The following is a 21,901-nucleotide window of genomic DNA, read 5'->3' on the forward strand; positions in this document are numbered from 1 at the left end:
CATCCCAACAATGGACTCTTCTCACTGTTGAGGTCTGGGAAGCGCTTCTGCTCCCTTAAGGCCAAAACAGAGAGAATGAGGAGGAGCTTCTTCCCCCAGGCTATTCGGGCCCTGAACCAGGTGTAGGACTGCAGGGAACTGCATACAGGGTGATCCCTGGTTTGATATCAGTGGGCACACGAGATTGAAGAGCAGTCTCTCTTCAGTAGTGGGACCCACACGGTTTTCCTGTCATGAGGGATACACTCAGTCGCCGGCTCCTTGTTCTCAGAAAATGCTCCTATGTTCTTTTCCATCAGCTGGTCGGCCTCCACCTACATGCCCCCCAACCCCAATCTCCCCCAAAGAAGAGGATTCAGGAACTAGCTAGTGCTCATCATCAGTGGTGATGCAGTCAGCCTCTCTGACCAGATCATATAGACAGTGCTTGAAGCAGTTATGACCTTCTTGCCATATTGGCAGAATAAATGACCTGGAAGCTGTTGCACTGTCTGCACCTGTAAACTCCAGGACACGTTTACAAACAATTTTCGTTGTTATTTGCGCTGCAGCTGCAGGTTAAGGTGGAGTTACTGTGTGTGTGTTTACAAGTAGTTTTAAACCTTGTGATCCACAAAACAGCATAACAGTAAAAGAAGAATTGACTGCGTTACAGTCAATGCGGCAGCGGTGGCTTTGCTCGTGCGCGATTCATTTGCAGTTTGGACGCACGTGAACATCTCCTGCCCTGATAGCGGCTGGAGGAGGACTATCCTCCGCCTGTGAGTGCTTTGGCACGAGCGAGGTGCCCACGGCAGCACCCGCTGCTTGTTGAGAGCAACAAGCGCTTTCACGTCAAAAGTCGTCATAAATAAGTCTCCAATAACACCAGAAAAAGTCGCCAGATTTGTCGCAAGTCGCTTTTTAGAAAAAAAAAACGACGCTAAGGGGGGTTTGAAAACTCCCTAAATATAGCGACAAAATCGCTAAGTTGGAAACACTGTTTGGACTGTTTTCAGGGTATTTAAAAAAATTCAAAACAAAACAAAACCGTGCGTCACAATGGGTATTCTCTGAGTATGCGCAGAATTACGCACAGCTGTCATGTGATCCTGTGATCGAACAAAGGATCAAAGGCTCAAAGAGCGCTGACGTCAAATTCGAAGCCACGAAAGTCTATAAATAGCCCCTCTTCACCTTTGCAAACACAGTTTTACTTGGAACATTTTCAGAAACAGCGAGTAGTGTTTAGCAAACCAGAAACCTTTCAGAAAGGGACTATTTTTAAACTTAAACAATTAAGCAAATATTTTTTCTTGTCGACACTTTGCATTAAGAGTTTAAAGAAATGTCAAACGAAGCATTTAATAATTCACAGTCTGACGGAGAGATTCGAGAGGAATCACAAAGACTGTATGGGTTGATGGAGACAGAAATACCTGACCCTATGGAGCTTCAAATGAAAATTCAACAACTCCAGTTGGAGTTGAGCACCCTAAAGCTCAAAAAGAATTATTATAAAGATAATTTCCATCAGTCAAGAGATGAGCTTAAACACATGAAGGCTCAGGCTGAAAAAAATCAGACACAGGTGGAATCTCTGGAGGCTAAACTCCAGGAACAGGAAAAGAACGTTCAGACAATGCACCATGACTTTTTGGAAAAGACGGAATCTCTCACTGAGCAGAACAGTAGCATTGCTGCTCAGTTGTCTCAGATTGAACGTGAGAGAAACGAGCAAAAAAAAGAGAACGCAGATCTCAAGGACTCTTTAGAGAGACTTGAGCAGCAAGTGGGAGAAGCTCACCATGAAACAATAAAAAAAGAAGAGATAATAGAAAAACAATATAGGGAAATATTTCGGAAGACAGAACTCACAGTTGAGCTGAAAAGAGAAATTTGTACTCTTCAGCGTCAGGTGAGACAGGCACAGTCACAGGTGGAATCTCTGGAGGCTAAAATGCAGGAACAGGTTAGCACCATTCAGAGGATGTGCCGTGACTTTCACAAAAAAGAGGAATATCTCCTTAAGGAGAACAGCAGCATTGCTGCTGAGATAAACAAATTAAAAACAGCGAACACAAATCTCAAGAAATGTTTAGAAAATCTTGAGCATCAAGAAAAGACAACAGAAAGTCTGACACTGCAAATATTTTGGCTGGAAGAAAAAGTCAAAAAGCAAAGTTTCAAGATTGTTCATAACGAAGATCTCATAGATGAACTTTATGAACATCTTAAAATGAAAAGAGAAATAATTAATAATCTTAAGGATGAGCTGAGAAGGGAGGAGGAAGAAGAAATATTAGCTGCTGTTCACAACATCACTGGTGAACCTCTGCAGCTTGAGAATTTTGCTCCTGAACCCGAGGAGCTTGTTTCTCCTGTCTCAGAACCATCTCCTGACGTGGTTCCGACTAGTAGTGGTTCATGGCGTCATGGTGCCAAACGCCTACTTAAAATAGGTTTAGGTGTTGCCGCAGTAGGCCTTATTATACCTGCAGCTTACTGGGGCTTTTCAATGCTTAACAGTGATTGCCTATTTAACTCTGTCTATGGCCTCCTTGAGCCATATTGCCACCTTGGCGATGGATTAGTTCCCTTTTAAAGACTAGTAATGATGGACTGCTTTTCAGCCACAGTCCAGAAAACCATACGTTGTTCATGTTAGCTAAATGTTGCTCATGTTCTCTAACTTGTGCTCTCATTTTTCTTTTCTTTTGCCTCTCACCCCCCAACCAGTCGCGACAGATGGCTGCCCCTTCCTGAGCCTGGTTCTGTCAAAGGTTTCTTCCTGTTTAAAGGGAGTTTTTCCTTTCCACCGTGCCTAGTGCTTGCTCACAGGGGATCATTTGATTGTTGGGGTTTAATTTGTTAAAAAACATAACAAATTAGGTGAGGGGTTCACATAATAGAGAGCACAACAAAAACTACAAATTTTTAAAAAATTTGTTAGTTGCAAATCAAAATAAAGACAACAGTTTCTGAAAAACATCTCTTACGGCTCTGTTTATTTGCTTAAATGAATACTTGTATTTTTTTTCATAGAAGAATATACATTGTCTTAAGTATTTAATAATTTTAAATTTAGCCCGCGTGAGATAAACTGAGATGAGATAAACACAGACGGCTGTCGGCCTGGCGAGGGAAAGTTCCTCTTCAACCTCCAAACTGAACCCAGTTTGTTACTCGCAGCATCGCAAAATTAGACACAGCAATTTCTTAGAGTCTGGTTTAAGTCCTGAAATGACATCTCCTTACATGTCACGATTCTGGGTCAGTTTGACCCAGTATTTTGAGTTGTTATGTTTTGGTGTGTTTTTGCATTATGGATAGTTTTCTTATTCTCTTGTGGTGCTTTTGTTGGTTATGATGATGGTGATGGTGATTATTAATCTATGTTTTAGTTATTCTTGTTTAGGGATTAGTTCTTAGGTTTTGTGTTCTCATGTTTTTTGCTGGTTTAGTTCAGTGTCTAGTCTGTCTCTCTCTGTCCGTGTCTTAGTTTAGTGTGTATTGTTTCCTGTTTTATTTTGAAGGATTGTGTCTTATGTCAGTGTGTCCAGCTTCGATCCCCTGACTCGTTAGCCCCAATCTCTCCCAGCTGTGTCTCCCTCCTGTTTTCCATTCCCTGATTACTTCCCTGTGTATATTAGCCCTGTGTTTGCCCTTGCTCAGTGCTGCATCGTACCGTCGGATTATGCCTGTGTGTTTTATACTGTGTTCAGTATTTTCGTGTTCACTACCCTTGTTCAGTTCATGTTTTAATTTCTCCAGCAATAAAGCTGAGGTTTTGAGTTACAATTCTGTGTTTGATAGTGATGGGCAGATGAAGCCCCATGAAGCACTGAAGCTTTTCATCCAATTGGTTCACCCCAACGCGAAGCTTCAAGAAGCTTCATTTGCTCTAGCAGGACACCTACTGGACTTTTACGGCATCAATTTGAAGAGTGTGGCATTATGCACACAGCCTGTAAATGTCAACAACAAAAGGAGTGTGTAAAACATGTATATTGTAGTGATGGCAGTATACTGTGTATATTTATACTGGCAGTATGGAAAATGATTATTTGGAAATGCTTGAAATGGAAATGATCATTTACTGTGAGGTGAGGTGTGGTTGGGGTGTGGACAGTAGTTGTGCTTTTGTAACGTTGAGGTATGGACAGCTACACACTGAGGCTTTGAGCTTCAGTCCTGCCTGTTCACATTTTATTCTGTAAAAACTAAATTTTCACTGCTTTTACGACCTTTTTAGTGGGGAGAACATAGCTAGGATTTAATGATTTAACAAATCTTTTGAATCCTTTGTCCTCCACAATGCTAAATGGCTGTGAGTCCTCAATCACCATGCTGACCAGGTCTTCATCTATTTGAGATTGTTCTCCTCAGGAAAGACAATAAAGATAAAGCACAAATATAAATATCACACACGTAACTTATAACAGTTGTATAATATTGTTATATCATTTAGTAACATTACTGCATCCTATATTATCATTGCATTTGATGGCTCACCTGGTCTTGCTCCACAATCGGTGTTCCTCTTATTCTCATGCAAAGCTCTGTAGTGCCTAAGCATGGATGAGGTGTTGTTGTTATATCCCAGCTCCCTGGCACATAGCAAACACTTCACCTTGTACAAAAGTCAAGACAGCTCAACATAAATTGTATTGCACCATCAGTATCATGAAAATACATCTTCTGTAGAAATTTACATACCTTGTTGGGAGGAATAAGATCAAAATGTTCCCACACAGGGGAGGACATCCTCCTCTTCTTAGCTGGCTCCATTCTCTCCTGACTTTCCTCACTCTCATAAACCTCCAAACGGTCTCCAAACTCTCACTAACCGCAACTCTCCATCAAACACCCACATTTTTGAATGAAGTCTGAGGGGTTTATATCGCTGTCATATCTCGCGGCAAAGTTCGAACCACTTCATGAACCAGTCACGTGGTACAGCCGGGCAGCGAGGCTTCGGACGTCATCATTTTCAGCTCCTCCCATAAATGAAGCAAGCCTCGATACGCGCTTCGCGGAAACGCCCCCTCCATTACTCGACACACGCTCCGAAGCCTCGATACAGAACGTCCCATCACTAGTGTTTGAGTCCTGCATTTGGATCCTCATCTCCGCCTGCCCGCACACAGAGCCCTGTATTTAAAATCCAACTCTTACCTGAACTCTGCTGCCTTTCTGTCTCTCTTGCTGCCTTGTAACGCACCATCCCCCTTTTGACATTAGATAATGGTACATCAAACCTGCACTGCAGAGAGGTTGGCATGACAGGAAGTCGAGATGATAACGATAGACCAGCCTTCAAACTAAGACGCGTGATGTATAAAAGTCTTTCTACTGAGTAAAGGACAGTTAGAGTTTCCTGCTGGCACCATGCACTGTCTTCACAAGTTTCTTCTTTGTTTTCTACCATGTCTACAAGGCATCAGTGTGAACATCAAATATATCTGATTTATCTTACGGCTGTAAACGGCACACTAACTTTATCATCTTCTTTTTTTTTTAATTTACCAGAGTTTTCAACAGGAATTATTCATGGAACAAAAGCTCCGGACAACTCGATACCCTACATGGGATCAGTTCAGAATAACAAGGGTCAACATGTCTGTGGAGAATTCCTCATCACTGAAGACTTTGTGCTCACTGCTGCACACTGTGACCGGTTGTGAGTTGGATTTCCTGTTCATGAAGTTCATCCAAAAACAAACTTTTTCAAACTTGTGTTTATTGATCAGATCACTCTAAGTTATTGATAAGGCAGATGTTATTTCGAGGGAAAATAAAACACAATTAAGTGCAATAGCATCAAATAAAAATGACCTTTGACTTCTGACAGCCGTTGGTTACAGCAATGCTGACATTAACCTGCTTGTGACGATTGCCTAATGAGAAATAAAGATATCAGTTTAAAATTGTTGACATTTTTAATTCCCTCTCAATGATTACTCACACAGTGACCGCACACACTGATCATCCCAAAATAAAGATTGAGAGAAAATGAAATCCATGAAGGATACCAAAACACTGAACATGCTAATGACATCATTGAAAGCAGCATCAGTTTCATGTGATGTATTTGTAGAATAATTATATTTTTAAAAGAGTTTTTACATGAAAATGTGTTTCTATTTTTTACTTCATGTTGTGTCTCCAGTTGTGTGTGAACGTTCGATTAGTTCACAGAGTACAAACAATTCAGCCTCCACGTGCTGAAATAAACCTAAAAGAAAATCAAGTGTTTCTGGTGGCGAACCTGTTGATGAGCCGACGGTGGTGGACGTGTCTGTCATCGAACCAAAGGTCTGTAAGAAACACTGGCCTGGTCTTCCTGCCAGTGTTTCCTGTGCAGGTGGATATGGAACAACCAAAGGATTCTGTCAGGTATGTTTTCTGTGATTTCAGTGGAAACTTGTGTTCTGTTGACAAATGTATAAAAAATATATATATATAATCTGACATATTAAAATCCTCACAGGGTGAGGTAATACCAGGATGCTCTGTAGAATCCTGACCACTTTTTCATGGGAATTGATCGGCTGCTGACCGCAAGGCACTGCAGCGGGTGATATAAACAGCCCAATTATTCCACCATTTATACTGGCCTTATCTGTATTTATACATGTAAATGGTAAACGGCAAATGTACTGGTTCTTATAGAGCTACTCTTTCTACTGTTCTTTACACAACTTGTGCATTCACCCATTCGCACAAGCACATTTTTCTAGGTGCTTTCTAAGTAACATTCACACACACTCTGTGTGAATGTCAGAGATGATCTGCTCTACCACCTGAGCTACAGCCACCCCGTGTGTGTTGACAATAAACTGAAATCCTAATCCTAAAATGTGGGTCGTGTTTTGGGTCTGCCACTTGAGGATACACAGAAATAAGCCATGCTGAACAGATTTCCACATCTTTTCATCTCATCACAAATGCCTCCAAGATACCTGAAAAGCTTCTGTTTCATTTTATATGGAGAAATAAAAGCTAATATTTACAAACAGTATTTTGTTTAATGTTAAAAGAATCTGGTGGTTTGGAAGTTTAAAGTTTGAGACATTAAAGTTACACGGTTAACTACTGTAAGGAACAAAAAGACACTGTTAGAAACTCTTTCTTCAAACATATCCTTCATTTGATACATTAAATGATGCATGAATTCTACTAATTCTATTCTACTACATCAGTCATGCGTGATAAGCACTGTTGATGATTCACCAGCAGGATCGTTTTACGCTGAAATCATTTTGAAATCAGGACGGTGTGTGGCCACAAAATAAATGATTCATATCAAATGTGTTAAACCTAAAGTAAGAAGCTCATTTTGGAAATGTGAGGGGGGAGAAAGTGGAGACGTTTGACTTCAGATGTTTGGTGTAAAAACAAAGCTCTCAGGAGACTCCTCGAATACTGTAACTCTGTGAGTACAGTAATGGAGTATTTTTACTTTGTTACATCATTGATTAACATCAGTCAGCCTTTTAATATCATTTATTTAAAAAGACGTTTGTCTGTCTGTGTGCGTGATGCTCTGCGAAGCGTCCTGCATTAGAAACAATGGAAAACTATCCACATCTCTCATTTTCAGCGACTCGTTTGATTTCTGATGCAGTACGCTCATTTGGCCACACAGCGGCGCTGCTGACTTGTTAAATAGCTCAGCAGAAACATTTCAAATTATTTCATTCAGCATTCGTTTCGTGTCTCACTATGAAAAGGCCTCATGCGTGACCTCATCAGAAGCTCAAATGCCATTACAGCAGCCATAAGTGACGCCCATGTCAGGAGCGACAAGTTTCTGGTCACCTTCTGGTGTGCTGTATACAAAAGCCAGCCGGCCCTCATAGATCCAGTTAAAATTTTTATTTTATCTTAAAAGCTGGAGCTGCTTTTATTTGAACTCATTTATCACAAAAGAGAAAACACATTAATAGAGGAAAGGGGAGGACGAGTCACAGATATCCTCGGTCCTGCTATGTTTTCTGAAGCGTCTCATTCTGTGGCTTGGAGCCACTGCTGGATGAAACACGAGTCGACTTTTCAGGAATGGAAGAGAACCTGCTTTAATTTTGCAGCTGTAACTTGGAGTGTTTTACAACAATTTGCAAGCAGCTCCACAGCGACAGTCGGGCTCCCTGGCTGCATAAAAGTCACTTTTTTTTTTTTTGCCTTTTTTAGGTTGTAATTTGTACTCACACTGCTGCTTGGCTAAAGTAGCAGCTAACAGAAAAGACACACACACACACATTTTGTTGCTGTTTCTCCCTCTCATGTTAACTTTGGGCAGAAAAAACAGGCTATGTGGTCAATCAAATTTAACTTTCAGTTGATCTCCAGTGATTAACAAGGCAAAAAAAACTTTAGATAAAATGATCATAATGCAACATTTTGTTTTATTATGCTGTTAGTGGTTTGTCTTTCAGTGCACCGTTTCCTAGCTGCACTTCCTGCCGGGCTGTAGAAGGTTTGCTATAGAAACTAATAGTGTCAGTTGAATTATGATTATGGTACAAAAATTCCCTTGTCAGAGGAAACTTTCAATAAATCTGACTTTTGTCCAACAAATTACTATTTTTCATCCATCTCACCCTATCTCTAGCATCCTCCCACATCACACCAACCCTCTGTCCTCCTTCATTCACAAACCTCCTCTGAGGTTGTCTTCTTTTACTCCTGCCTGGCAGCTCCATCTTCAACATCCTTTGACAATCCTTCCTCTGCACATGTACAAACAAGCTCAACTTTGCCTCTCTAACTTTGTCTCCAAACCGCTCAACCTGAGCTGTCAATTTACTTGCAACCTCCAGCTCCTACAGTGATGGTGATAACTTTAGTTTGATCTTTTCTTACAGGTACCAGAATAATAACATGATTTTCCATTGCAGATGTAACCATGATCATTCCATACACATTGCAGTTTGTTGCTTATTCTAGAGTTGTGCTCAAGGTAATTAAAGGTTAAAAGCTACAGCCAGCGCGAGTCTGGCTGATCTATGGAGGGCAAAGGCTTTGAGCTTGGAAGGCCGCACGCGCTTACACAGCACTTATAAGATGTTATTCTTGGTGATTTTGTGCTTAGTCATGTTTTAATATGTTTTAAGTAGAAGTAGCTGATCCAGCAATATTCATTTAATATTATATACTTGATTTAGAGCAATACACACTGATGGTCTTAACAAATGAAAGAGTCCTTGTAGCTGCCATGTTGTGTCTTAGCAGGGTACAGACGGTTCCAGGAGCAGTCAGCGTCTGTCTAATATATCTATCTATATCTATCTATCTATCTATCTATCCTTCCCGAGGGCAGACGCTGACTGCTCCTGGAACCGTCTGTACCCTGCTAAGACACAACATGGCAGCTACATATATATCCACATATATATCCACAGTTCCTCCGCACACACGCGTTAGTTCCACAGCAAAATACACACAGGGGATTCTTTCGAAACTGCCACGGTTCAACGTTCCAGCGGTGAGCTGCTCAGTGCCACTGCCTTAAATAGCAGCTGGGGAAATCAGCCAGATCAGCAGCAGGTGGACACAATCACACAGGTGCGTGGGCCAAGAGCGAGAGCCCGTAACGAGCTCCACCCAGGCAGAGAGGAGGAGGAGAGACAAAGAAAACAAAAACTAACAACAACAAAACCAGGGGTCCGTTCTTCGTACCTCGCTCACCACATCCAAGATCAAATCATCGCGCTAACTTTGAGCTCGCTATTCTGGTTCTCCGAACACACCTGTTGTTGACGATTAGTATAGCTGGATGAAGTAATGTGAGATCACTGGGTGGCTTAACAGGGGCTACGCATCGATAGTAGAAACATTGATCGGCAACCCTCTGATTGGTCGGCGAAAATGTCGAAGGAGCGCGCTTGGTATTTCTCGGCAGCAGAGCAAGAACTCTTGAGTGAGGGATTTCAGGAGTTTCAGAGTTTAATTAAAACTCAAGGGAACACTGCAAAGGCTGCAAAAGCAAGGAGGGCTTGCAGAAAGTTGCTGACAAATTAAACTTGTAAGTAATTTAATAATAATAATGATAATGGAGTGGATTGATATAGCGCTTTTCAAGGCACCCAAAGCGCTTTACAATGCTACTATTCATTCACTCTCACATTCACACACTGGTGGAAGCAGCTACGGTTGTAGCCACAGCTGCCCTGGGGCAGACTGACTGAAGCCAGGCTACCATATCGCGTCATCGGCCCCTCTGGCCAACACCAGTAGGCGGTAGGGTAAATTTATTATATTATATTATATTACATTATATCCTCTTTCACATTAGAGCCACGACAGGACCCACTAGAACATGGGAACAAATAAAAGTGAAATATAAGAATATTCTACAGAATGGTAATATTTATCACTTATATTGCTTTTAGTCTCTTGGAAAGAGACCCTGAAATAATCTGTTTGTTTGTTTATAACAGCAACCAAGAAAAGGGCAGAGCAAAAAAAGACAGGTGGTGGTCCTGCACCCCCTCGTCAACAAGTTGGTTAGGTAAATAATACCCTCACGGGAAAACCGATATCTCTCTATGAGCACACTGTCGCGCTGAGCTAAAGGATCCTGTCTATCCCGCAATATACGCTGAATTCTGAGGACTCTCCTTATCAATCTTGCACCTTCCGCAATGGGTTGCTCGCGTATACGGACAGGACATGGCTGCAACAGGCTTCCCAAATCCACCTTCACTTTTATAGCCGTGGTCTCCCATCTTGATTACACAAAGTAATTTGCAATTACTACTCTGAAATATGAATTACATCTGAAATAATCAAATACATGTAATAGAATAATTAATAGTACATTTCCCTTTTTTTAGGAAATGACCTGTATGTATCTGTATGGAATCAATAAAAAGGATCAAGTGCTGCATTATCTTTAGTTACATTGATGTTATTTATTTATGGAAAAACAGTGGTCAAATATCGCTGTTGCTTTCGTATACATGAAGCGGACATGTCTGAGTGGCCGCGATCTAATCTTGTTTACATAAAGTAAACCTGCTCCCGAGCAGGTTTACGCTTACGGATCTGTTGCTATGACAGCAAGTCCCGGATGAGCTTCGGAGAACCGAACGATCCAAGATCACGCGAAATCGTCAACAATCTAATCCAGCTAACTTACTTAGCGAGGTACGAAGAACGGGCCCCTGTAGCCAGCGTGGGCCAACCAGAGAGACACGGGGACCGTGACAAGATCTTTCAGATAAGATGTGCCTACAATAAAAAACCCGTCAGCCTCCCCCACCAACAAATTGGCTGGAGAGGTGGTCAGAGACAAAGGAATGTCTTTGATCCTATAGTTTCAACTAAGATTTACAAATTTAAGTAGCACAATGACAACATTTAACAATTTGACTCCAACACAGTCTAAAAGAGCTTCATCTGCATCTGACAACAATATCAATATAACTCTTTGGAATTCTGTTTATGATCATCTGGAACTGAGAACATTTCGATACACAGACCATAATGTTCTAGACTTAGAAAAGGATATAGACCCAGAAAATAATTTCTTCTACAACATCAGCAATAACTGCTGCTGCTTCACCGATGAACAGTTTAATTATAAAAAGTGTAAGGAAGCAAATAAAGGTCCCTATATATATGAATAACAGAAATCCTTAAATATATATAATTTTGAGGACCCTGATTTTAAAAATTCAATGCGAAGATAAGTTTAGCCGCTTTTGGAAGAGGCGAACGTTTCAGTCCGATTGAGTGTTACAGACACCCGTGCACCCACGCGTCCTCGGATGAGCTGAATACTGATTCACGGAGCCGGGCCACGCAGTGACCACGGCGTGGCACATGACTTTAAATCAGAAGGCATGTGGATGTAAACGTCGTTACATGAAGAGCGTTTTAGGCACAACAGTTTCAGCTTTCAGGAGGATTATCGGCACCCGCTGCCACTTTGTGCTTAATGGACAAAAGGAGGGAACGATCAGGGTGGGGGGGCTGGTGGCAGGCAGTGGAGGTATGTGGTCAGGTCAGCTGGGATCCTGTTGGAGGATTTATTAATACATTTTCAGGTCTTGCATCTTTTGATTCTGTCCACATTTTTTGGCAGTTCTTGGGATTCGTGCTGGGGTGGTTTGCTTCCCGCTCACTTGAAAGATCAAAGTCACACAGGAACTCGGAGCACTGAGGTGCAGCGCTCTGTCTGCGTCCATTTATTATTCGGTAAACGCCTTCCACCCACGCTTCAAGAAACATCTCCAGAGATGACAGAAGAGCGGGAACTGTCTGCAATCAGTCCTCAGTCCCAGATGTTCAGTTAGGCCACAGCCTGAGCGGCCTCGGGTACGAGGGAGGAGAAGAAGGTTTTGAAGAAAACCCAGGCCGTCCAGCTGCTGGTTCATCCTGCTGTCTGTCGGCGTGCTCACCTGCCTGAGGAGACACACACACACGTCACACATCAGCCTGCAGCACTTAATTCACCCACTACAGCAAACATCAGGGCCTGTGTGCAGGTTAGAGACTCGACCTGACCCTGGTCTCTCTGCTAGCTCATTTCAAAAACATTCAGTCTTTTCTCAGTGTGCAGCATTTAGCTGGAGTTTCATCAAATGTAGGGAAAAGTGGACAAGAGAGAAAAATGATGAGTTTCTTACTGGATTCAGGTTTGGGTTCCTGTTCTGGTTCTGCTGGTTCTCGGGGGGCTGCAGCTGGTTGGGTTCTGGGACCTGCACTCTCCTTCTGAAGGGAAACCAGCCGACGGTGTGTCTGGAAAACAAGGCAGGAAATTCAGGGGTTACAAGGAAAAGCTAACTATCTATAATCCTGAAAGAAGCTCCAAAGGTTTGTAACGTCACATCGTGGTTGGATCTTCCTGCACCGTGATGCCCACATAGAGCAGCCAGTATAATGTATATAGTTACATTTTAATCTACACTCATCAATTTGTTTGCTAGAACAAATCACATCCAGCTTAAACAAACCTGGATCTGATTTTATTCTGTTTACAAAGTAGCTGTACAAGCTGTACAAACTCAGCATCAAACGGTCCATTTCAAAGAAACTGGGACGTACCATTTTGTCTGTAAAGACTTTGTGTTCGCACTCTGATGATGACGACAAGCTCCTCTATTCGTGCCTGCAACGCTCCAAGGCTGCCATCAGTTTGATCACTTTCTAAGTGAGAGGAATATTAATCAGAACACAGGATGAGTAACAGTCACCAAACTACAGTGGACTCTGTAATCACTGACTTGATGACATTCATTATATGACATCTGGAGCCTGCATGTGCTGCATTATCATTAGATAACAAGTATGTTGGTGTTCAGGTTTATAAAACCAACTAGTACGACATCATTTCAACCCAGGTTCTATCCAATTTGATGAAACGCAACAACTCTGCCATAAATTCTGCTTTTACAAGGCTTATTTTTCATTGTTTGTTGACACTGTCGTAATTCTACCTTAAGTTCTTTAATGAGGCCATGGTGGGTCCTGTTGTTATACACGAGTGCATTATATTGAGACTCACCTTCAGCCCATTTCTACACATCGGCCACCCATTGCTGCAGTGTGTCGTCTTCTACACCCAGCTCATTTCTGGTCGCATTCAGGCTCTCCACTTGTTCTCTAAGGATCCTTATGATCTAAGAATACATTAATAAATGTCATTCATATTGACATTAAAAGAGTACGGGTGTTTTTCCCCCATTACCCCACACATTAAAATGGTTTTTGAAAAGAAATCACCTTTAGATATCTCTGGCTCAAAGTGCAGCCCAGTTGTTCCACTTTCCTTTTGTTCCAGCCCAAAGCCAGGAGGGTCAGCATGTCTGTTCGCCCTGCATTTCAGTTAGTATACAAATAAGAATGAATGAGCAGGAGACTGAGTGGAATCTCACACACAGACACATACCTAATTTAGACATGTACTTCGTTGTGATGGCCGCCCTAGACAGGAAACTGTTTACTTGTTCCACCTCTTCTCCAACTGTTGAACCGGCCCCATCCTCAAACGCACCTCCCCATTTGATCTATAGAAAGGAGGTCACAATACATGACTGCTGAATTCATTCAACCTTATAACAAAATGTCTCAAACTAATCCAAAATTACAAGCTGCAGTATACCTCGCATTTCCAAGTGTGAGCCTTTGCATGCATGACGGAGAGAAAAGGACGCATTGACAAGAGGTTCCTCAGCTCAGGGCACTGCTGAGCCACCTTGGTTAAATAGGGGAAATATTTACAGGCCACATCGGAGCAAAGGAACGTAATATGTCCTGGGAAGCTAGCTGCCAACTTCCTCTGGAGAAAAAGAGGGTAAGCAAAGATCTCCCCTCGAAACATGTTCAATGCAGCTAAGAGGACTCCGTGGTGACAAACAGCTATTTCCACGCCCTCTTCATCCAACTTCCCAGTGGACTTTTTGGACGACTCCTTTGCTGCAGTCCAAGATGAAGATCCGCACAACCCTTTCCCTGGGACCTATACACCCAAAGATTTTACCATAAAAGACTCGGCATGATTAAGCCCTATCAGGGACAAACTTTTTAAAACAAATGCATAACAATTAGCTGAATTAGCCTTAAGTTACACGAGACCTCATATCTCCCCAGGACAGCACTGACAACACAAAATAAAAATCATGTTGTTGTTTTTTTTTTTTAAATACACATGGTGACAAAATTAAGTACACATTAAGATAAAGTAAAGTAAACAGTATTACGACAACACTAAGAGAAAAATAAAATAAATATCCACCCATCCATATATGTATACACACACACACACACACACACACACACACACGTATGTGTATATGGTTATGGCATTAACGTCATTTTAACAAGATTAACGCTAACAGCACTAATATACATGTGTATCTTACATGATTTGTGTGTCTCTGGATGTATTTCACAAACTCAGAATCTTCCTCATCTTTTTCAATGAAGACACCTTCAAAGTTCCCCTGCTCTGAAGTGCTGAACGAACACAGTGACAGTTGTTTGAAAAGAAACATTAAAATACATTTTTCTACAAATCCATATTTGACTTATGTACACAATGCATAACGTACCTTGCATTAGACTGAAAGCGATAAAGCTTGCGGTTTCCATCAACTGAGACGGCAAGCATGTCTGCAGTGCAGGCAGGGCAGCTAAAGCATGGCTCCTTGCACATCCTGTCCACCTCAAACTTTACAGCACTCCACTCCAAGAAACTTTTACTGAAGGCATCAGCTGATATTCGGCCAGTCTTTTACATAGAGGACATACAACAGAATATTCAAGGACAGTCATCATAAACATTGATTTACACAATTTCCTTAAACTTGGCAAATTTAGAAACTCACCCTTCCAAAATGGCTGTTCGTTCATCCAGCACTTTGACAAATGCCTTAAGTGACATCCCTGGTGCAGCCTTCTTAATGTCATAGAAAGACTGAAAGACATCCATTGAAAACAGGGTGCAGAAATTTAAGGTGCCAGGCCAATATCCACTACCCAGGATGTCCTTAACTGAGGGGGACCACATTAGGCCACAGCTGGTGCAGCTCACCACTGGCAGTGCAAGGTTATAACGGCCTTTAGAAAGGATCAGGATAAATTCAGTCATGGCTCAAAGCATTCATTTTTTTCATGTTGTTTTCAAATCGGTCTGGTAAATCCAAATGACCTTTGACAGGTGCCCACATATACTGCGGGCCGAGGGTAATTCAAACCAAGATAGCAATGCACAATTTGCAATAAAACCTCCAAACTAGGGCTGCCACAAACGATTATTTTGATAGTCGACTAGTCACCGATTATTTTTGCGATTAGTCGACTAATCAGATCATCATCCATTGGACGTAAAGCGTACAGCTTATTGCACCAGCAGCGTCTGCTCTTATATAACTATCATTAGCTTACAGCTTTAAGTGTTTAAGGTACGTGCTAACTAAAAATAAAGACAAGATGATAGTTTATTAAATTTTAATGAAATTAGCAGATTGTCTCGGTGGAGTTTAATAAACTCCTTGCTATCTAAAATATAACAGGACACCGGAGTAAATTCTCGAGCATCTCACATAGGGCTGGGTATCGTCACTGATTTCTAGAATCGATTCAATTCCGATTCACAAGGTCCCGAATCGATTCGATCCACGATTCGATTTAATTCGATTCTATTTAAATCTGGGAAATTTTGACAGTCAGAAATATTATAATTCAGATCAGTACATTTACATATTTTTGTATCAATAAAAAGGAAGCTGACACACGCAAGACTTTATCACAGGTGTGAGCGTCACAGCAGAGGCCTTTGTGTCAAAGTAGCTGAAGATAAAACAGAAAAACATGAAGGTGATTTTCCTGGCCTGGGATTTTATAAAAATATTCTGCAGTACATCAAAAACGAAAGAAAACCATTAATCAATATATGAACATTACCTCTGAAGTTACAGCGGTTTTATTAGAGACACGGTTAAGCGTTTTGCATTTTGAATAATTTTAAAAAGTTTAAATTTGTTCAGTATTGAACGGCAGAAATTAGGTTTTCTTTTCGGAAAATGTAAAAGGGAAAAAAAACAGCGGCTGACAGCGCTGTAAACAACAGTAGACTGGTGTGTAACAAGCAAGCCAATAATGAAGAAAGGGAAACTGTTCTTGAAGTACAGAGAGAGAGAGAGAGGGAGAGAGAGCTGCGCATCGCGGTGGAAGCAAAACAGTGAAAGTCAGAGTGAATTCATGACGATGTTTATGTAAAGCGTTTGGATCTTCTTTTGCTGCTGGTTCGGTCAATATTGTTTGGAGAGAGATCAAACTAACAGCTTTAGAATCGGCTCATTAAGGGCGTGAACACAAAGCGCGATTCAAAGAATCAGCGCGCTGTCGGCTTTCACCCCCACCGTGAGAAAGGCAACATCTAACTGATTCTGATCCGCGGGTCGCGCTGTGTGTTTAAGTCTATGTGCAGAATCCGTGTACCTGCTCTCATTTACTGTCTTAGCTGTTTGGTGGTTCTTGAAATTTTGTGAGATGTCACCAGAGATTCTGGCATTTCGGGCAAAATAAATTTATATTAAAAAAATCGATTCAGGATTTTAATGAATCGATTTTACGTTATCCAAGCCAGAATCGATTTTAATCGATGAATCGATTATAAAAACCCACCCCTAATCTCACACTTCTGATAATCAGCTGTCTGCTTGATGTTTATTCAGCTGTGTAAAAACTATAACTTTAATCTCAGCCAAACCGATTTACTCAGGAACAAATAAAATACTGAAAAAAGCCAAATAGCATTTGGAAGTTATCCACCAAGTGACTTCTATATCATGTTTAACCTGAGTAGCGAAATTTGCCGGGAGTCCGGTGTTCTCACGGCTCTTGAGCCTAGCCCCCGGTTAGCTATCGAGCTAGTGGGTAACAGACGTCTCCGAAAACGTAGGAGCGCTTTTGAAAATATGTGGTGTCTTGATAAACTGAGCAGATATTTGAGGCTTACACAGCTACATTCTCGCCTGAAAATATGTTAAACGTTTATTTTGTGACCCAGAAAGAATAATAAGAGTAATATTAAAACTAACTAGCTGCCGCCATTGTTGGAAACTGAGCTGGGCCGCGCTATGAATTCTGGGACACAGCTTCTTCTTCTTCTTCGGGGTTTAACGGCAGCTGGCATCCTTGTACATGCAGTGCTGCCATCTTCTGTTTCAGTCCGTTATTACACTCTTAAATCCTACTACTTATACCTGCGTCTTTTGGGATCTTACAAAGCTTCAAACGACGCGTCGACTATTAAATCAGTCGTCGACGATTTTGATAGTCGACGTAATCGTGACTAGTTGACTAATCGTGGCAGCCATACTCCAAACACATCTATTGTGTATGTAGTGTGTGACAAAAGGGCAACTTACCATTTATGGTTACAAGAGCCACAATTGCGCCGCGTGAAACCTCAACGTTACCTGCTGGGCAGCAGTGTTGGTCAAGTTACTTGAAAAAAGTAATCAGTAACTAATTACTGATTACTCCCCCCAAAAAGTAATCCCGTTACTTTACTGATTACTTATTTTCAAAAGTAATTAATTACTTAGTTACTTAGTTACTTTTTAAAAACACGATTTACAACCTGAAGAGGTGATAAAGTGATAGATCTTTCAGCCCAATTCTACTTTTTCTACATAATCCATCATACAAAATGTAATCAAATGGAAAAGTCTCTTTTTTTAACTTGTTTTATCAGTTTTAATCTTTTAACTTTATGCATCAAGCAAAACATTTAATTATATGCAACATTCTCTGACTTGAATAAATTAGTTTAACATTTAAACCTATTTTCTACACATTCCAGCACATAAAATAAAATATTTTTTGTGTTTTCACTCACTCTTTCAAACAGACGCAAGTAAAACACACCAGAAAATAAATAAATTCAAAGACTCAGCGGTCCTTTTGCTCTATTTTCACCTGTAAAGCAGGAGCAGGGTAGGCGGAGGGTTACCCTGGTGTAGGTGTGCTGCGGTCAGTTGAAGAAGCCGCGCGAGTGTCTCTGTGAGTTTCCCATTACGTCATAGCGCACTCGGTGCTTGCTCGGAAGTTTAGGGGGTTTTTCGCTGTAAAAAGAAGTTTTCTTCCCACGCACGATGGACGCTAATGTTTTTGTCACTTTTTATGGAATCAAACTCAAAGTAAGGTCAGTACTTCCACACTTTAAACGCTGCACGCTCATACTCTCTCCCGCACTCGATATATTATCCATTGTTGATCTGCACACAGCTGCTGTCACCAACGTCGCACTTGCTTACGTCACTGTCATGAGACATTCTCGCAAAAAAAATCACGGTTTTAGTAACGCAGTACTGCAGCGTTCCTACGGGAAAGTAACGGTAATCTAATTACCGATTTTGCAATAGTAATCCCTTACTTTACTCGTTACTTGAAAAAAGTAATCAGATTACAGTAACGCGTTACAAGTAACGCGTTACTGCCCATCTCTGCTGGGCAGTCACACACATGTTCTGGCCTTTGCACAGGCAACAGCCGAACTAACATTAAAACACACACAATATATATAAAAAGGAATTGGAAATTAACTGATACACAACAAATATACAATAACAGCACCCACTCATAGTACATAGCAAGAAATGCATAAGACTTAAAAACCGTACCTAAACTGTGATGAAGGCTGCAAAAACCCTCCTGTTACTGCCTCTCTGTTGTGCAGGACAAAGCGTGTGTGAACTGCAATATCACAGTCAGCACAAAGGAATGGGAGAGGCAGGCAGTCCAGACACCTCACAACTACTTGTTTGCCACACTGACACACACGGTGTGACTGTGGATCCAGAGTAGCTAACATATTATCTATAAGACAAGGCCTGGCCTCTTTCCACTTTTGCGAGGACACCATATTTCTGATCGCCCAGTGAGTAGCAGCTGACTCAGACGACGTCTCACAAGTCATGGCTGCGTCCTCTTCTCCATCCTCCAACAACTGAAGGAGCTCCTGACGAAGCACCTCAGTTCCATACACTAACAGAAAAAAAATAAAGGAAGAAACTCTTCCACAAAGTGAAAAACACTCTAGGCAGTATGTTTCTTAGGACTGCACAAAAGCCCTGCCTAACTCAACTATAACAACAAATATAAAAGTAAACAGAAATCACAACATATACAAGAAGGTAAAGTACCTTTTGTTGGGTTGACACTGGCAACATAACTAGGTTCTTCACGTGGACATTGATGCTGCTCTCTGGACACTGGGAGGAAAAAAAGAGATTGAAGAATATTTACTTACTGAAATTCTTTGGTGAAAACAAGTTGTGAGATAAAATCATTGGTTGTGTGAACACTGACCACGTGGCATGCAACTAGTACATCGACTGGTTGATGGTCTTTGAGGAATAAAATCTCCCTGTCTGTCTGTCACGTGTTTTCCAGCGCACTGGTCTTGGCTGAGGTTCACTCTGTGCATCATTCTACGCAATTAACAAGGAAAAAAGGGAACACCTAAAATACAGTCCATAAAGCAAAGATTATCAAACATCTTAAGTTAACCAACTTAATTTGACAAACTTATATATACACATATATAAAAAAAATTTCAAATAATATAACGTTTACTCCGTACAAAATATTAGACAAGCGTGTTCCCTCTTTAACAACTGTTTCCACTAAAAATATTACCTGCATATCTTGAAGGAGTTCGTCAGCAGCCTGAAGCTCTTCCTCCAGCTCGGGATCCTCTGAATCGCTCATTTTCAAGCTAAAGAGGAAAGAGATTTTTGCAGAACTCTGTGACATAAACGCATAACTAACGCAACTCAAATGATTTTCAGTCTTGGCGCTCCAGTTAACGTTAGCAATTAACGTTAGCATCATCAGTTTATAAAAAGCTAGCAGAACTCTAACGCAAAAACTGCTTTACGCACCATGTGAGGGTATTTTGCAGCACACAAGTCCTTTAACGTTTGTAATAGATTTAATCCATCATCGTTGGATTAAATGGCTAATGCTGCAGTAGCCACGTGTAGTCGTTACCTAGCAAGCATGCTGACGGTAGCTGTAGTCATTTTTAAATGCATTAAACCGTTTCGAGATCAGTCACCTCTGTTTGTTTGAAGCTTTTATGAAAAACAAACTTTGAAACACACATCAAGATCCATCCATCCATCCACCCATCCATTCGCTTCCGCTTATCCTTTTCAGGGTCGCGGGGGGCGCTGGAGCCTATCCCAGCTGACATAGGGCGAAAGGCGGGATACACCCTGGACAGGTCGCCAGTCTGTCGCAGGGCTAACACATAGGGACAGACAACCATTCACACTCACATTCACACCTAGTGGCAATTTGGATTATCCAATTAACCTATCCCCACAAGCTGCATGTCTTTGGACGGTGGGAGGAAGCCGGAGTACCCAGAGGGAACCCACGCAAACACGGGGAGAACTTGCAAACTCCACACAGAAAGACCCCAGCCTGATGGTGGAATTGAACTCAGGACCTTCTTGCTGTGCGGCAACAGTGCTAACCACCGTGCTGCCCTATTACTTTAAATATGTATTTTTTACATACCTGCATTAGAATCAATCAGTTCCGCCTCATTTTCTTATTCTTATAAATGGGTCTCTCCATTCTCCCATCATCCTTTGCTTACACAGGTTGCATCTGATTGGTTGGAGCCGAGCACATCCAAAACTAACAGGAGTGGTGGATGAATCTATAAATGTGTTTTACGTGTGAAATGAAAATAATAAACCTAACAAAGGGTTAAATCTGAGCACTTTCAGCTCGTGAATCAGTTTGGAAAACACTGTGTGATGGCCACAACATGAAGCGATTTTATTGTTGCATTATCAGTGATACTTTCATGTGTTTTTGTTGAGAAATGTTAACGATGTCCATTAAAAGAAAGCATTAAATTAGGGAGAAAAACCCGTTCGCGGAGAGGGTCCCCGGTTCTCCAGTTAGATTGTGCTTCACAGCGTCATGTTTCGCTGTGACGGGATTATTATTGGAGTAAATGGATGGCTGGAGCCTCTGCTCTAAGCGTCTCTGATCGCGCGAGCGGGTTCATATTGGAATGAATTGACAACCCACAGCGTCACATAAAAACGTGGAAGGATACCTTTAGCGTCAGCATGAGAAGTTAAGGGACGCGACAAATCATCATTATTTTACGTGTCGGGAGTGAGAACGGGTTGCTCCAAGCCACAGAATGAGACGCTTCAGAAAACATAGCAGGACCGAGGATATCTGTGACTCGTCCTCCCCTTTCCTCTATTAATGTGTTTTCTCTTTTGTGATAAATGAGTTCAAATAAAAGCAGCTCCAGCTTTTAAGATAAAATAAAAATTTTAACTGGATCTATGAGGGCCGGCTGGCTTTTGTATACAGCACACCAGAAGGTGACCAGAAACTTGTCGCTCCTGACATGGGCGTCACTTAT

The 21,901-nt window shown here is 41.5% G+C and overlaps 2 protein-coding genes and 1 long non-coding RNA gene across 9 annotated transcripts in view; 1 reads left to right on the forward strand and 2 right to left on the reverse strand.

Moving 5' to 3' along the window:
• The first annotated feature begins 1,309 nt into the window (after positions 1-1,309).
• LOC147324493 (uncharacterized) overlaps positions 1,310-21,901 on the forward strand; it is a 40,748-nt gene continuing 20,156 nt past the window's right edge. The window contains exon 1 of the mRNA XM_086302721.1: positions 1,310-2,383. Coding sequence (XP_086158847.1) covers positions 1,328-2,383 — 1,056 coding nt within the window. The 5' untranslated portion in view covers positions 1,310-1,327. The remainder of the gene's footprint in view (positions 2,384-21,901) is intronic.
• Positions 10,098-18,396, reverse strand: LOC147324494 (uncharacterized). Of its 2 annotated transcripts, none has more exons than XM_086298325.1 (10): positions 15,318-18,396; positions 15,042-15,220; positions 14,853-14,946; positions 14,093-14,449; positions 13,897-13,997; positions 13,714-13,805; positions 13,496-13,610; positions 13,036-13,133; positions 12,618-12,729; positions 10,098-12,393 (listed from the first exon to the last, which is right to left on the reverse strand). In XM_086298325.1, exons 2-7 carry the CDS (start codon positions 15,143-15,145, stop codon positions 13,594-13,596), a joined length of 765 nt encoding a protein of 254 aa, XP_086154451.1. In that variant the 5' UTR covers positions 15,146-15,220; positions 15,318-18,396; the 3' UTR covers positions 10,098-12,393; positions 12,618-12,729; positions 13,036-13,133; positions 13,496-13,593. The 2 variants fall into 2 exon arrangements, with proteins under 2 accessions (XP_086154451.1, XP_086154450.1); XM_086298324.1 differs by having other exon boundaries at positions 13,036-13,137; positions 13,880-13,997; positions 15,318-18,354.
• LOC147324495 (uncharacterized) lies at positions 18,943-21,214 on the reverse strand. Of its 6 annotated transcripts, none has more exons than XR_015130176.1 (4): positions 20,140-20,356; positions 19,810-19,931; positions 19,122-19,712; positions 18,943-18,995 (listed from the first exon to the last, which is right to left on the reverse strand). It is a non-coding gene; the product is annotated as an uncharacterized LOC147324495 (long non-coding RNA). The 6 variants fall into 6 exon arrangements; XR_015130177.1 differs by lacking the exon at positions 18,943-18,995 and adding an exon at positions 21,028-21,214 and having other exon boundaries at positions 19,032-19,712; positions 20,140-20,218; XR_015130174.1 differs by lacking the exon at positions 18,943-18,995 and adding an exon at positions 20,385-21,214 and having other exon boundaries at positions 19,032-19,712; positions 20,140-20,218.

The sequence above is a fragment of the Aulonocara sp. 'chitande type north' Nkhata Bay genome, linkage group LG7 (assembly GCF_057382095.1).
Source record: "Aulonocara sp. 'chitande type north' Nkhata Bay isolate Kocher_YH1m ecotype deep benthic linkage group LG7, A_spYH_male_GT1.1, whole genome shotgun sequence".
NCBI lineage: Eukaryota > Metazoa > Chordata > Actinopteri > Cichliformes > Cichlidae > Aulonocara > Aulonocara sp. 'chitande type north' Nkhata Bay.

Coding starts and splice junctions, on each gene's coding strand:
- LOC147324494 (XM_086298324.1), bottom strand. CDS start 15,145: ATGTGCAAGGAGCCATGCTTTAGCTGCCCTGCCTGCACTGCAGACATG. Junction 13,998..14,092: donor CTCACACTTGGAAATGCGAG/GTATACTGCAGC, acceptor TCCTTTCTATAG/ATCAAATGGGGAGGTGCGTT. Junction 13,806..13,879: donor GAAGTACATGTCTAAATTAG/GTATGTGTCTGT, acceptor ACTGAAATGCAG/GGCGAACAGACATGCTGACC.